The following is a 15,684-nucleotide window of genomic DNA, read 5'->3' as shown; positions in this document are numbered from 1 at the left end:
ACCCATATTAAATAATATAGAGATACAGATCTTTGAATGCTCAGCTATCTTCACGGATGCTCGTGACAGGAATACAGTTATTGTGCCATTGAAGGAGTGATGCACAAAGAATTATGAAAGGGTTTAAAACATTAATGCACAATCTTTTACCCAGTGTAAGGGATTCAAGAACCAGAGCACATAGGTATGGGGTGAGAGGAGAAAGATTTAATAGGAACCCGAGGGGGAACTTTTTCACACAGAGGGTGGGGAGTATACAGAACGAGCTGCCAGAGGAGGTAGTTGAGGCAGGTATTATAACAATATTTAAAAGACCTTTGGACAGGGATATAGATAGTAAAGGTTTAGAAGGATATGGGCCAAATGTTGACTAGCGTAGTGGGACATCTTGGTCAGCAGGGACAATTTGAGCTGAAGGACCTGTTTCAGTGCTGTGTGAGTTTGTGGCTCTATTAACTTGTCCCCGCAGAGGCTGCCCGATCTACCGAGTCCTTTCCTGCATTTTCTGTTGTTATATCAGGTTTCCAGCATCAAGTGGGACATTGCTTTCGGAAACTTTGAAATAACCCCAACATGCGCATGCTATATTCGGTGAGAGGGTTTTGAGTTGATGCCTCATTGACTGACTTTGGTTGAAATTTCTCCAATGGTTTCCATGAATGGTTCTTGGTACCCTGTGTCCAGTTCAACTTCAACGCTAATCTCAGCTGAATTGCTTCAAGTACTTCCCTGTCTCACCTAGTTTGGCCTCAGTGATTTAGTATGCAGGGAGACCTAGTGGAAGTATGTACAATTATGAGAGGCGTAGATAGGTTAGATAGTCAGAATCTTTTTTCCATCCCAGGTTGTAAGTGCCTGGAACGTGCTGCTGGGGTGGTGGTTGAAGAAGGTACATTAGTGGTATTCTTAATAGGCTTTTGGATAGGCATGTGGATATGCAGGGTGTTGGTGAAAATGTTTACTGAGACCTGTGTAAGAGAAAAGCAGTAACATTATTGTTAACTGAGCTCTGGGAGAAGAGTCCAGACCGCGTGGTCTGTGAGAATCTTCTCCCCGAGTGATCCTTACAGCTGGTTTATCTATATATTGTTACCAAATAAGGACAGGTGTTTACATTATCTGGGCGAGGGGTCAGTCAACCCCTTAGTAACTCCCTTAACAGTTTAATCATGTTTTTCAGTAATTGTAGCTCAACCGTATCTATATTTTGGCTATTGCAGGCGCTCAGCATCTGGATGTGTGACTTAGCTGTGCCCCATTCTCCACTTGGCGTTTAGCCAACAAAGTTCATGCTCAGTAAGCATGTTGCACTGTCCACATAGTCAAGTATCCCAGCGTCCTCTCTGGTTCCGACATTTACTCCATCACAGGGAATGGAGGGATATTGGTTTTGTGCAGGTAGATAAGTGATTGTCTTGGCATCTTGTTCGGCATAGACATTGTGGGCCGAAGGGCCTGTTCTTGTGCTGTACTGTTCCTGTGTTCTATATTCTATTGCTATCATTTTACATTCCATGTGACCTCAGCACCAGGAAGTGGCTGGAAGCCATTATTTACTCAAGTAATTTGCACAACCCGATGTTTAAGGTTTGCAATGGTCATTTCCAGCCAAGTGGTTTCATGCTAATCAACATGTTCTGAATATTTCAAAAATTTCAAAGCATTTGTTAGTTTAATTTGGTTTACCACAAGCGTTGATATCATTGTTCTCTTCAATGACACCTGAACTCTGCTGTAAGAGGAGATCAGGATTAAAGGTCTATTACACTTGTAGGTTTCGATAATGAGATTAACTACACTGGTACTGAAGGGATCGCAGTGCCCAACAGCCACTTAATAAATAGTTACTGCAGTGCGGAGCATAATGGTGTGGAATGATATAGAGGAAGAGAGACTTGGAGTGCATATCCCGAGATACTGAAAGGCCATTGAAGAGATTAAGGGTCCATGCCATCTGTTTACCGAGGGCATAGATTTGTGGACTTGAGCTATAGGGAGAGTTTAGTTTAGTTTAGTTTAGACATACAACGATGAAACAGGCCCTTCAGCCAACCGAGTTCACATCGACCAGTGATCCCCGCACACTAACACTATCCTACACACACTAGGGACAATTTTACAATTTTACCAAAGCCAATTAACCTACAAACCTGTACTTCTTTGGAGTGTGGCAGGAAACCGGAGCATACGCAGAAAACCCACGCAGGTCACGAGGAGAATGTACAAACTCTGTACAGACAGCACTCACAGTCAGAATCAAACTCGGGTCTCTGGCGCTGTCAGGCAGCAACGCCACCACTGCGGCACCGTGCCGCCACAAGTCAACTGTTCCACTGAAAGATTGGATAATCTTTACCATTTTGCTCTGGAATGTAGGAGACTAAGAGGTGACCTTATTGAGGTGTACAAGGTCATGAGGGGCATGGATAAAGGGAGCACTCCGTTTTTTCCCAGGGTAGAGGATTCTAAAAATGGAGGGCGCAGGCTTAAGGTGAGAGGGGAGATTTAAGAGGGACCTCAGACTTGACTTGACTTGTTGCATAGCTACAGTAGATGACGCTTTGATCTATTATGAGAGCATTGTTATGCTCAAATGCAATACAATGCTGCACCATGGTTGGAGTACTGCATACATTTCTGATCACCACTTTACAGAAAAGATGTGATTATACTGGAGACAGAGCAAATGAGGTTTGCAAGGATGTTGCCATGCCAGGATTGAAACATATTACCTACAAGGAAAGGTGGGATTGTTTTACTTAATACAGAGGAAGCTGAGGGAGAGATGTAGACAAGTCTGAGGAGCATAGATAAATAGCAAGGACTTATTTAATCATAGGCTCATACAGCATGGAAACAGGCCCTTCGGCCCAACTCATCCATGACGACCGAGGTCAAAAGCGAAGGGACAGATTTTATGAAATTGATAGAATGACTGGGGAGATGAGAATGATTTTTTCATCCAAAGAGAGTGGTGGGGGTCTGGACCTCACTACCTTAAGGTTGCCGGAGCCACAAACTCACCTCACATACAGAAAAGCCATGACCTTTCAAGTAGCCACAATGTCCGATTGAAGGCAAGTTTTGAACGGACCTCTCATAATCTAAGGATGTGTTCCTGAACCAACCAACCTTGTTGCCACCCTTGTACATTTTCTTTTAGTGGGCACTTTCCCTGCAACTATAATATTATATTCTGCACTCTGTTGCCTTTCTCTTTGCGTTACCTGAACTACCATGTATGGTTTTCATTGTAGTTGTATATGGATGGTTGTACCTGCAGAGCACACAAAACAACATTTTTCACTGCATCTTGGTACAGGTGACTAAAAATAAATCAACACCAATGCTTAACCGTAAAATTATGAGGATCTGAAAGTGCACATGAAGGATCTATTCCACAGCAAACTAGAAGTATGGGTTTTATGGTAGCTGACATTTTCCTAAAGGGACCAGGTGCAGCAACCAGAATCACAACCTTCTGTGTAATAAATCTTCTGTGATTCTTGTCTATATTGACAGGTGTGTGTGTGTATGTGGGTGTGCGTGCGTGTGTGTGTGTGTGTGTGTGTGTCTATGTTTTTGTGTGTGTGTGTGTGCATGTGTGTACATGTGTCTGTATATGTGTGTGTGCATGTGGGTGTGTATCTGTATATGTGTATGTGTGTGCGCGTGTGTGTGCGCGCATGTGTGTGTGTGTGTGCGTGTGTGTGTGTGTGTGTGCTTCTTTTTGTATGCCTGTGTTGTTGTGTATGTTTGTCTGTCTTTGGTTGTGTACATCTGTGTATCAGTGTGTATGTCAGGGTATGCGTGTGTACGCACGCATGCACACACACTGTTTTGTATATCTGTGTGACTGTTTTGTGTGTTTGTGTGTGTGTCCACCCAGCACTCAAATTCTCTTGGACCATCTCCGACACCTCCCTCTCCTTTCTTGATGCATCAGTTCTCCTTTGTGTATTTATAATGTGTTTTATATGTTATGTATGTGAGTGTGTGTTTACGTGTGTGTTTATGTTTCTGGATGTTGTGTGAATATGCATTTTATGTGTATGTTTGTGTGTGTGCATTTATTGTTGAATGCTGTGTGTGCATGGGTGAATCGTGTGTGTGTGTTTTTATACGTATGTGCATTTGCTGTTGTTTGTGTTGTGTGCACACATTTGTTAGGATCCCTCATTGTCAAACTGCAGCTTGAACACGGTGCCGAATGCACGAGTGATCAATGAAGCCACGTATGATTTGTTTTGGATTTTTCAATGTAAAAGCGAACGGTGATTTCAACTTAAAAAGCACTGAGTGGCCAAGCCAGCAGAAAAACAAGATGAATGCGTACAGGATCCGTTTACGTTCTGCTTTGCATCAATCTCCCTGCTTTACTACTGCAGAAAGTCCCTTGGCTGTCTCCAGGGAGCCTCCTCACAAGAATCTATTCAACAGTAGCTCATTCTCGAAGTCTAACACTGCGCTTTAAGCAGAAAGCAAATGAGTCCATTTGCTGGAGTCAGACGTGCTGAGATTATAATGTTGTGGAAATCTCCCCCACCTCCCAGCCATGTGCCTGCCTTGTTGCTACAGACCATCAGGCAGCTTAGGGAATCTAGTGTTGCTTGCATTTCTGATTGAAAACGCTATCCCAAAGAGACTTTAACGGTAAGTGATTCCTGTGTCGTTCCTAGGCCATTACTATCCGAATACTAATATCTGGTGCGCAGCGCAGACTGCATCAGCCTGTAATTCTCTAGAAAGCCATTCAATTTATTTGCCTTTACTGACTTTGATTTTGGAATCATTAAAATATGGCACCATGTGCAGGTTGCAACAGTCCATTACACACAAAGCAATGTCAAAGATGCAGTGAAGATTCGCCCGACATTTCACAGGGATGAAGAGCTGGCATTTACGCAGAGACGTTTGAGAGAGTTAATGTCATTTTCACTGCAGTGTAAAAATTTTTCAGCATGACCTGATAAAAGTCTTTAGTATATTATACAAATCATTGCAGGAGAAATAAAATTGGCGGTTCAGTCCATGCCGGAGTTTGGGTTCCGGATGAGTATCCCTTCCCAATTCCCATCACCGTTTCTCCGTCCTGCCCTTCATGCAGTCCAACTTTACCGTTCCATGTGAAATCTAAAACTAGGCACCGCAAATGGCCAAGTGCTGGTTAATGGGATTTACTTGCTGGTTGGCATGGCATGTGGGCCAGAGGGCCTATTTCCGTGCTGTATGGCCCTATAATTCTAAGGTAGCCAGTGGTAAATAAAGCAGAGAATTCAGATGAGAGTGATGGACTTTTAACACTGAACTCCCCAGAAATGGAAACAAAATGGTATGTTCCTTCCATAAGCTAGGGTACTGTCCAATTCACCTCTATCCCATTGCGGGCATTGGATTTTGTCAGATGTGATGCAATGCTGAGAACTATATTCTGCTCTCTGTGTCTTCCCCTTTGCTCTATCTATTGTACTTGAGTATGACTTGATCTGTACAGGTGCACAACCCTCGAAGAAAATAAATTCCTCTTCACCTCAATCTTAAACGGGAATCTCTTCACTGTAAAACTCTGGTCCCTGGATCTAAATCCCCTCCCAAAGTTCTGCTAAACCCCTTCAGAACCTTTCACAATTCACAGGGTGTTCTTTTAGAAAGGAGGTGAGGATGAACTTGTTCGGTCAGAGGGTAGTTAATCTGTGGAACTCATTGCCACAGAGGGCTGTGGAGGCCGAGGCAGTGGATTTTTTAAGGCAGAGAGAGACACATTTGAAGGCAGAGATAAACTGGGAGCAGATGCTAGGAGGTAAATCAACAGCTGACAAATGGCAGATTTTTAATGAGCATCCGTAAGAGTTCAGGACCAACATGTTCTGTTAAAGATGAAAAGCAAATAATACATCATTAGAGAACTTTGGACAGCAAAAGAGATTAAACGTTTGATCATGGGGAAAAATAGGTAACGGCTAGCATGTATGGGAAAACACAAGGAACTGCAGATGCTGGTTTACATGTCTGTGGGGTAACTTGCTTTGGCCTGGCCTAGCGCAAAACAGTCATCTCCTCCCACTGCCGTTCCGTGCAGCTGCCGTAGGCTGCACCTGATCCGCTCATTCACCTGGCTGGTGTAGGGCCTCCCGCGGACACCTCCACCAACAACATGACCCACGACCACCACAAATGTGCCGTCTATTGCTTCCTGCAGCCACCTCTCCATTTACATGCACCGAGGCTCCGTATCGCACTCCCTGAGCCAACCACGGAGGTTTAGAGCGTGGGAGTTTACTTCTCCGTGGATTGTCACCTTGTCGTGGTGGAGAAGCTTGCGTGGTCCTGAGATCCTGAGAGCTATGCCGCCTGGAGCTATGCTCCTGGTAGGGCCACCACCCATGGCGGTAAGGTTGAGGGGGAGATCGCTGACAAAGAGCAATCCAACCCAGACCTCAACGGTAGAACAGGCGGAGGACGATGGCTGCCTTTAGTGGAGCGTCACAATGGCTGGGAAGGCGGATGAAGGCTGCAGCAGAAAAGGGTCCCCAGTTCTCTTGGACTCCATGCAAATGGATCCTGACCCAGATCTGTCAAGAACCATATGGTGGCGGTCTGTGTACCAGTCTCCCCACGTTAAACAAAGTCACGCACTAGCAGCCTCCCAAAAGAGGACAGTCATTCTCGTTTCGAGTGACCACCGATGATAATGATGACAGCCACCACTACCACCCTGGATCGGCCAGCCATTATCAGCCTCTGCCTTAAGAGGTCGGATAGCACCAGACAGAGGCTGGCGGGAAGCTTGGCCAGCCTTCTGTAAAACCTGTACTCTTCAGACAACACCTGTGATGGGTGATATGGTGTTTCCTTTCATTGCTGTCTTAATGTAGCAACCAGGTTACCAGGTGGCCATTGGTGACTGCTCATCAAAAGTACTTCTTCATATACAAAGCATTTGGGGGACATCCTAACGTGGAGAATTGTTCTCCCTTGGGATGGGCTCTTTCCGAGTGAAAGAAGTGTGATTGAAATGAGCTCCAAGTGATGGAGGTCCCTCTGGTCTCGGTTTTGTGCTAATAGCAAACAACTCTTATTACTATGGCAACAGTCAAGTCCACGGATGTTTGATTACACGAGACATTCACAATTTACTGACTCCTACATAATTCATCAGACAATCATTTAAAAGTCTTTATTTTGCCCAATACAGGTTAATTGCAACTCTTTCGTAATTTTGCTCAATTTAGTTGTTAATGTAATAGTTATTCCTAATTCTACACGTAAATGTTTTAACAGGTAACTACATAACAAATTGTAACTACATGACAATTGTGTGCACCAGATCCTAATTATCTTCAAGAAATAATTCCTCCACTCTACAGATTTAGTTTGGTTGAGAGATGCAGCGTGGAAACAGGCCCTTTGGCCCATCGAGTCCATGCCAACCAATGAACACCTGTTCGTATCCAGCTCTATGATATCCCACTTTCGCAACCACTCCCTTCCCACGAGGGGCAATTGATCGAGGCCAAGTCACCTACAAACCCACACATCTATGGGATGAGGGAGGGAACCAGGGAACCAGAGGAAACGTGCAAACTCCACACAGATAACACCCGTGGTTAGGATCAAACTTGAGCGTCTGGAGCTGTGAGGCAATGGGTCTACCAGCTGCGACACTATGCCACCCTTAATAAACACTGATTTATTTATCTTTAACTTGTTGGGCTGTAATTTTCATGTATTGTAATGTTTCAACATCTTAATAAAATAATTAAAATTTTGTACAACAAAATTGTAACGTGACTGGCTGCAAAGGTCCAATATTGATAGTACTGTTTGCAGTGAGCAAGAACACCTTGAAAAAAGCTATCCTTGTAAATTAATATTCTATTGAACATGTTTATGCATAGATCTAATTTTGCCTAATGTTTTAAAGTTATCTTCACACAAAGAAAACAGAAGAGATTGTATTTGGTTCACCATCTGACTCTTATAAAGTTTCTCTTGTAATCCATTATGAAAAATATCAAGCAGGTATTTTCATTTAAATACTTGGGGGTAACGATAGACCATCAGTTATCATGGAATGACCACATTGATAAGATTCGCAATAAGGCAAAACAAAGAATCTGGTTTCTCCGCCGACTTAGATCTTTCGTAGCAAGTAGACAAATCCTTTTGTTATTTTTTACCGCTGTGATAATGAGTGTTTTGCAATACTGTAACACTACATGGTACAAGAGTTTGTCTGCTACTACAAAATCAAAACTGCTCCAACAATTACAAATCTGCTCAAAGATTGTAGGTCAACCACGTCAGAAATTGTATGAGACATCCTACCATAAAAACATACTGAGGATGGCCAACAATATTTCTTCTGACCCCAACCGTGTTCTGAACAGTGAGTACAATTTGTTACCATCAAACCGGAGATATAGGGTTCCAAATTTTAATAAGGTTAGACTGAAGCACTCTTTTGTGCACCAGTCAATCTTCGAACTAAATACGGCGTTTAATCCCAGATCAAATGCACGCTGATGGGCCTCACATGTTGTCTTCTGTTTTTGTAATGTTGTGTTGAATGACAATAAAGGTGTTCAATTCAATTCAATTCAATTCAATGTATGTATTTGCAGTCTGAGGAAGGGTTTCGGCCCGAAACGTTGCCTATTTCCTTCGCTCCATAGATGCTGCTGCACCCGCTGAGTTTCATCCAGCATGTATTTTTGGGTCCTGTCATGATGTCTTAATCCATGACTTAACAAATCTCTTTTATCTTTTCTGTGATGTTGTAAATGGAGCTGCTGCGATGCAAAACCAATTTCAGACTTTGTCCCGACAATAAAGTAATATCGTATCGTACAATTGAAATTCAAATACTTTACATTAATAATTTGAGATTTTCCGCACTCCTCTGTATCCCATTAGAACTGGCGTTTCCCAACATTATTTACACATGTTTATCGGCATCGATTGATCTTATGCTGGACTATATTTGCACGTCTATCTACTTCAAATACAACTCGACAGTTTAAAAAAAAAACCCTCTGGCTAAAGGAATGGTCCTTCCTGTCAGTAGAACATAGAAAGATACAGCACAGGAACAGTCCAACTATAATGCAAAGAGAAATTAATCTCAGGTAGATAAAAATGCTGGAGAAACTCAGTGGGTGAGGCAGCATCTATGGAGCGAAGGAAATAGGCAACGTTTCAGGCTGAAACCCAAAGGGTTGCCGATTTCCTTCACTCCATAGATGCTGCCTTACCCACTGAGTTTCTCCAGCATTTTTGCCCACCTTCGATTTCCCAGCATCTGCAGTTCCTTCTTAAACATAAATTAATCTCATCTCCTTCCCCATGATCCATGCCCCATCCATTCCCCGCATATCAATCTGCCTATCTAAAAGACTCTTAAACACCCACAATCATATCTGCGTCACCACCATCCCTGGCAGCACATTCCAGCCACCCAGCACACTATGTACAAAACATGCCCCACACATCCCCTTTAAACTTACCCCTCTTGATTATATACCAATGCCCTCTTTTCATTGCAAGTTGCAATTAAACAAATGTGTTTGACATTTCCACACTTGGAAAAAGGTTCTGATTTCTACCCTCTCATAATTTTATATACATCTATCAGGTCTCCTCTCGGCCTCCGAAGCTCCAGAGAAAACAATCCAAGTTTGTCCAGCCTCTTCTTCTAGCTAATGCCCTTTAATCCAGGCAGTAATTTTGATTAATTTATTCTGCACCCTCTCCAAAGCCTCCACATCCTTCCTGTAATGGGGGCTGCACACCATACTCCAAATGCCACCTGAACAATATCCAATAAAGGCGAGACAAGAGTTCCTGATTCTTATATCCAATGCCCCTTCTCAAGTGCGGTTTTGTCGAATAAACATGTGCCCTTTCAACGTGTGGGAAGGAACTTCAGATGCTGGTTTGGATCGAAGATAGACACAAAAAGCTGGAGTAATTCAGCGGGACAGGCAGCATCTTTGAAGTCTGAAGAAGGGTCTCGACCCGAAACGTCGCCTATTCCTTCTCTCCAGAGATGCTGCCTGTCCCGCTAAGTTACTCCAGCTTTTTTGTGTTATCTTACGTTTCCATTCAAGATGGGTCACGGTTTGGAAATGCCATTAACGCCCAATGTTAGCCACTCTGCAGTGTATAGATTGCATTTGGCAAAGTGTATGCTCGGAATCCCTTCTGTAAAGTGCGCTCACGTGACGCGATGGGAGTCCCAACATGACGCAACTGTGCCAATGACATCACCGCGGATACCTGTCATCTCCACTTCAACCTCAAGTCTGACCTTACTGATAACTCCAGGAGGCTCAGAATGAGGTTAGTTTGCATTCTTAGTATATCGGAATATCGCAACTAATACAACCCGCCCCCTCCCGAAGAATCTCTATAGAAAACATTAAATTAAGTTCCAAAGGTTTGGCACCGACATCTCTCAGTCCGAGGGGGATACCCTGACTCTGTATCTCCTGAAAGAGATCCAAAGCAAAACACAAAGTGCGGTAGGACCTGTGAAGTGCTGGAGGGTCAGAATTCACTGCGAGGGTGTGATGCTGTTGTGTTACAAACCTTGGAAATATTCTGTGTAGGAAGGAACTGCAGATGCTGGTTTAAACCGAAGATAGACACAAAATACTGGAGTCACTCCGCGGGACAGGCAGCATCTCTGGAGAGAAGGAATGGGCGGCGTTCCGGATCTGAAGACCCTTCTTCAGATTCTCCTGTGTTACACTCCTGCGACTTGGAGAGTTTGAGAAGGGACGCTGGTGAATTTAATACCGCATCTCCTTCCCCTCCATACCCATAGGGGGTCTAATGCAGGATTTCACTTCCAAAGCTCTCTTTCTCTAAGCAGAAAGCAGCAACGTTGATGTTTGCGTCCTCTGAGAATGCACCATCTCCCAGTTACTATGCATTTAGCTTTTCCCGACCTTGCACGCGGTCTGGAATTGACAAAATTGATTGCACTGAAAGGAGGTTATTTAACGCGTTAATATCCAACGTTTAACTCCAGGTGACAATTAGTCCACATTCAGTCTGAAGAATGGTCCCGGCCCGAAATGTCACCCATTCATGTTCACCACAGATGCTGCCTGACCCGCTGAGTTACTCCAGCACTTTGTTTTTTTTTTAATAAACTGGCATCTGAGGCTCCTTGTTGCTGGGCATTAATCACGTTCTAATTTACAGCATTCTCCATCCAATCTTGAAAGAGCGCGGGTTTTAATGGTGTACTTTTCCTTCAGGCTGCAGATGGGAATTTCGGCGTTAACTGTCCTCGGTAAGTGGTTCTGGAGGAAATCTATTGTGAGAAAGATGCTCTGTTCGTATTCCCCTCCCTCTCTCACACTTGAGGCATGTGGATCGAGAAGTACACGCACGCACATACACACACACGCATACACACGCAAGCACACACACGCAAGCACACACACGCACACACGCAAGCACACACACACGCATACACACACACGCATACACACACACGCACACACACACACACGCAAGCACACACACACGAATACACACGCAAGCACACAGACACGTAAGCACACACGCATACACACGCCAGCACACACACACACACACACACACACATACACACACGCATACACACACACGGACACACACGCGCATACAGACGCACGCATACACACACGCATACACGCACACACACGCATACACACACATACACATACACGCATACACAGCCACACACACGCATACACATACGCATTATCACACACGCATAAACACACACACGCATGCACACACACACCTACACACACGCATACACATGCACACACACACAACTATACACACGAACACAAACAAACACACACGGGTATACATACACAAGTACACACACACACATACAAACAGAGATACATACATATACCAAAACACACACAGACATAGACACAAACACACAGACTACACACACGCACAGAAACATACACATACGTACACAGATATACACACACATATAGGCACATACACTCCAAAACACACACACACACACACACACACACACACACACACACACATATAAACACATACATAAACACATGCACAAAAACACACGCATACGCACACAAAACACATACAGATATACAAAACAAAACAGCACACATAGACACACAGCGCACACACGTCGAAATACAACACTCCGATACAAACATGCGTCTACAAATGCACTTACTCCCAGAGACATTGGCACAAACACACAACATACACTCGCTCTCTAACTCAGACACACGCCCACTGCTAAATCTGACAATTAACCGCACAGTTTCTCCGCAAATTTCTCTTCGATTCGCACTTCACGCACTGTGTGAGCGCAGTTCATGGGACGACGAGGCTGGGTGCATCGACCTCCAGTCTCAGACCGCGGGGCACCATAAGGAATGACACCATCCCTCAAATTCACAATACGTGCTCGCTGTGATTACATGAAAATCACGCCACGGAATTTATTGAAGAGGGCAGGGGGAAATGCATTATGATTCCATTCACTGTTGGGTCGAATGGCAAGGGGGGTATTTCTCGTACGTGGTGCATCGTGTAACTGCACTGGAAAGCTGCGCACTTGGTTCGTAAATAGTTTATTATGTTCACGGTTTAACAAATCCGATGTCAGCATTTAATAATGGTTGACGCTGCGGTCAATTGTCACTACGATCAGAATGAAGTGTACAAATGTGTCATATTTGTGCAGCTAAATTAGTTTTTTCCTAAAGTGTCGAGTTATGGGTCTCGGACCATTGTAGCAAAATCTGCCCCCCTTACACTTTGTCTAAAATCAAGGAATTGTATAAATTCATTACTGAAAATAAATTAATTGGAAGAAACACCCCAAATGAGAGTTAAAAATGCTTAATCCTATTGAGATACACACACACATAGACGCGCACACTTTGTTTACATTTTATTAGTTTGCACTATAGCCCTGTAGAGAGAGAGATGCTACATACATTCCATATATTCAATTAAGAAAAATATTAATAATAATAATAATAATAATAATAATATTGAGGTCAATCATTTCACAAACAAGATTGACAGTGACTCCTCACACGAGGCGTTGTATACGAGTTCATGCAGCGAAATCTTTTCACCAGTAAGAAAAAGAAATTGGTCTTTCAACATAAAAATTGGCAGCCAACTAGCGTCGCTTTATACATACATTCACCGAGAGCACAGAGAAACTGGTCGCCAGGTTTTGGCATTCTCGAGATATTTGGCACTGTTGTGACGGCGTTTCATACATTATAGAAAGTAGACGTGTGCACGATAACGAAGGTACGCTTATGTTCGCACGGTAGGATATCGTTTATAAATCCTATTATATAAATATGCCTTTCCACATGGAATTGAGCAGGCTGCATTATGTCGCAACAAAGGGGGGGGGGGGGGGGGGGGGTCAAGCTTCACTGGAGTTTTAAATTAAAGAGAAAGAGTTCATTCCTATAAAATATGTTTCGACATTCCTCAAGACTGCAGTAAAGGGGAATAAAAATAAGATTTTAACATTCAAGGTGCATGGCATTACAGTATTCGCGAGTAACAGAATGTAAACACAGTGCTCCATTCATAACACAGCCAGTAGCAACACAATACAAAGGTTTGATTGATGTACAATACAGTGATGTGCTTGCTACATTCTCCCGGTCCCAATAGCTGCACGGTGACCTTTGCCAGTCCGCGGAGAATTTGTGTTTAAACCATCGTCCGCGTAAACGTGTGAGTTTCCCAGCAACAATCCCTGTCAATGGAAGGAAGCCTCGTCTCACACCTGCCTGACTTCCCCCCCCTGCTGCCCACCCTTGTGCCGAAGCGTGAAATACAATAGTTTGTTGTTTTGGTAACACGGGTCACGACTTTTTTTTTAAAGTGTCTCGGACTGCTTGCATTTATAAACAAGGGACTTGCTTAAAAGGTTTGTCGTCGAGCGCATCGTGGAGTCTCTGTGTGTTTAGACGCCAGGTGAAGACTTCTCGCCCATATTTTTCAACACCGAGTCAATCCTGTCATCTTCAATGACAACTGCAACGCATAAAAATCGATTAATTAAACACATCTTTGTGCTAACGACCACTGCACAGCGAGCGAGTGAAGGTGGCCAGGTAGGGTGGCAAGATCGCTTGACCAGGATGTTGGATGCGGCGAGAACACACACAAAACATTCACACTCCGTGCGATTCGCAAAGGGTCGGGAGCGGAGACATTTGGTAAACATAATTGATTGAACAGATTGAAAGGTACAACGTGGAAACAGCCGACCTTCGGCCCGCCGAGTACACGCCGGCCATCGATCAAACGTTGACATGAAATCTATGCTATCCCACTTTCTCATCCACACGAGGGACAATTTCCAGAGGACCAATTAACCGACAAACCCGCACGTCTTTCGGGATGTGGGAGGAAACCAGAGCACCCGGTGGAAACCCACACGGTCACAGGGAAGAACGTACAAACTCCACGCAGGCAGCAGCCGAGATCATGATCGAACCCGGGACGCTGGAGCTGCGGGGGCAATGGTGCATGTTGCAATATTAAACCTGTTCCCCGCCAGAACAGCGGCGCAATATTCGTAATTCTCATTTCCCCCACCCCTTCCCGAAGCTGCCCTTTCACAATCAGCCCTATTTTAAAATTAAGTCCCGCCGGGAGGGGGAGAGGGGTATGTTTGTCCAAGGCATCTACACACGGAGTGGTGTTGCCAGGAGCGCTGGCCGTGACACGCCGGAAGGTTGCAATCCCTCCCCGCTACCTACCCCGCTTGCTCCGGCCGATCTGCCCCAGCTTGGGCGCCCTCTTGTTCTGCCCCGAGCCGAAGAAATTGCTGGTGTCCTGCAGACGGCAGGTGAAGGGCGGCCGTCCCACCTCCTCCGCCTCCTCATAGTGCGCAATCTTCTCCTCGCTGTAAGGCATAACTTGGGACATGGCGCTGGCTGCAGCAGTGGTGGCGAGTGCGGAGAGCAGCAATGCAGACTCGCCGTCTTGTCATTCAGCGCGCTGTCTCTGCCGCTTCACATCCTCCGGAGCTGCGCTGGCGGCTTTTTTGTTTGTTTGTTTGTGCTGTTGTTGACGTTTTGCTGGTTGTTTACTGTCTAGCTGTGGCCGGCGCTGCTCCTGAGCTGATGCCGATTGAATGGTGGCAGAGAGGGGAGCAGGAGGGCTGTGTCCATCCTCCCTCGGTCTGCCTCTCTCCTCTCTACATCTCCCAGCCTCTCTCTCCCCCCCCCCCCCCCCCCCCCCCCCCGGGATGGAGTTGCCTTGCTCGCACATGCTCAGTGCTCGGCATCGGCTTGCTCACACACACAGGGGTTGGCATGCTGACAACTCCAGCACCACAGAGCGGGGGAGTTCGGCTGGGGGTGGGTGGTGCTGGTTGCGAGGGGGGGAAGAGGGGAAGGTTTAGCAGTTTGTGGATCCACCAGGTGCACAGATCGAATAGGGCTTTCAACAGGGGAGGTTGTCGAGACAGAGAGAGAGTGAGAGAGCGTGTGTGTGTGTGAGAGTGAATGGGTGTGTGTGTGTGTGTATGCGAGAGTGTCTGTGAGAGAGAGTGTGAGTGTGTGTGTGTGTGAGAGAGAGAGAGAGTCAATATAAGTGTGTGAGAGAGAGTGTGTGTGACTCAGTCAGTAAATGTGTGGATGT

At 45.0% G+C, this 15,684-nt stretch overlaps 1 protein-coding gene across 1 annotated transcript; it reads right to left on the bottom strand.

Moving 5' to 3' along the window:
* Window positions 1-12,937: 12,937 nt before the first annotated feature.
* camk2n1b (calcium/calmodulin-dependent protein kinase II inhibitor 1b) lies at window positions 12,938-15,265 on the bottom strand. The gene is made up of 2 exons (XM_055659577.1): window positions 14,799-15,265; window positions 12,938-14,067 (listed from the first exon to the last, which is right to left on the bottom strand). The coding sequence occupies exons 1-2, from the start codon at window positions 14,965-14,967 to the stop codon at window positions 13,997-13,999; spliced, it is 240 nt and encodes a 79-aa protein (XP_055515552.1). The 5' UTR covers window positions 14,968-15,265; the 3' UTR covers window positions 12,938-13,996.
* Window positions 15,266-15,684: the final 419 nt, after the last annotated feature.

This window comes from Leucoraja erinacea, chromosome 30, assembly GCF_028641065.1.
Source record: "Leucoraja erinacea ecotype New England chromosome 30, Leri_hhj_1, whole genome shotgun sequence".
Taxonomy (NCBI): Eukaryota; Metazoa; Chordata; class Chondrichthyes; order Rajiformes; family Rajidae; genus Leucoraja; species Leucoraja erinaceus.
This window is presented reverse-complemented; position numbering and strand designations above follow the sequence as displayed.

Excerpts from the sequence above, each read along its gene's own strand:
- camk2n1b (XM_055659577.1), bottom strand. The coding sequence starts at position 14,967 with ATGTCCCAAGTTATGCCTTACAGCGAGGAGAAGATTGCGCACTATGAG. Across the intron at positions 14,068-14,798 it reads GATCGGCCGGAGCAAGCGGG|TTGTCATTGAAGATGACAGG; the intron begins GTAGGTAGCGGG and ends TATGCGTTGCAG.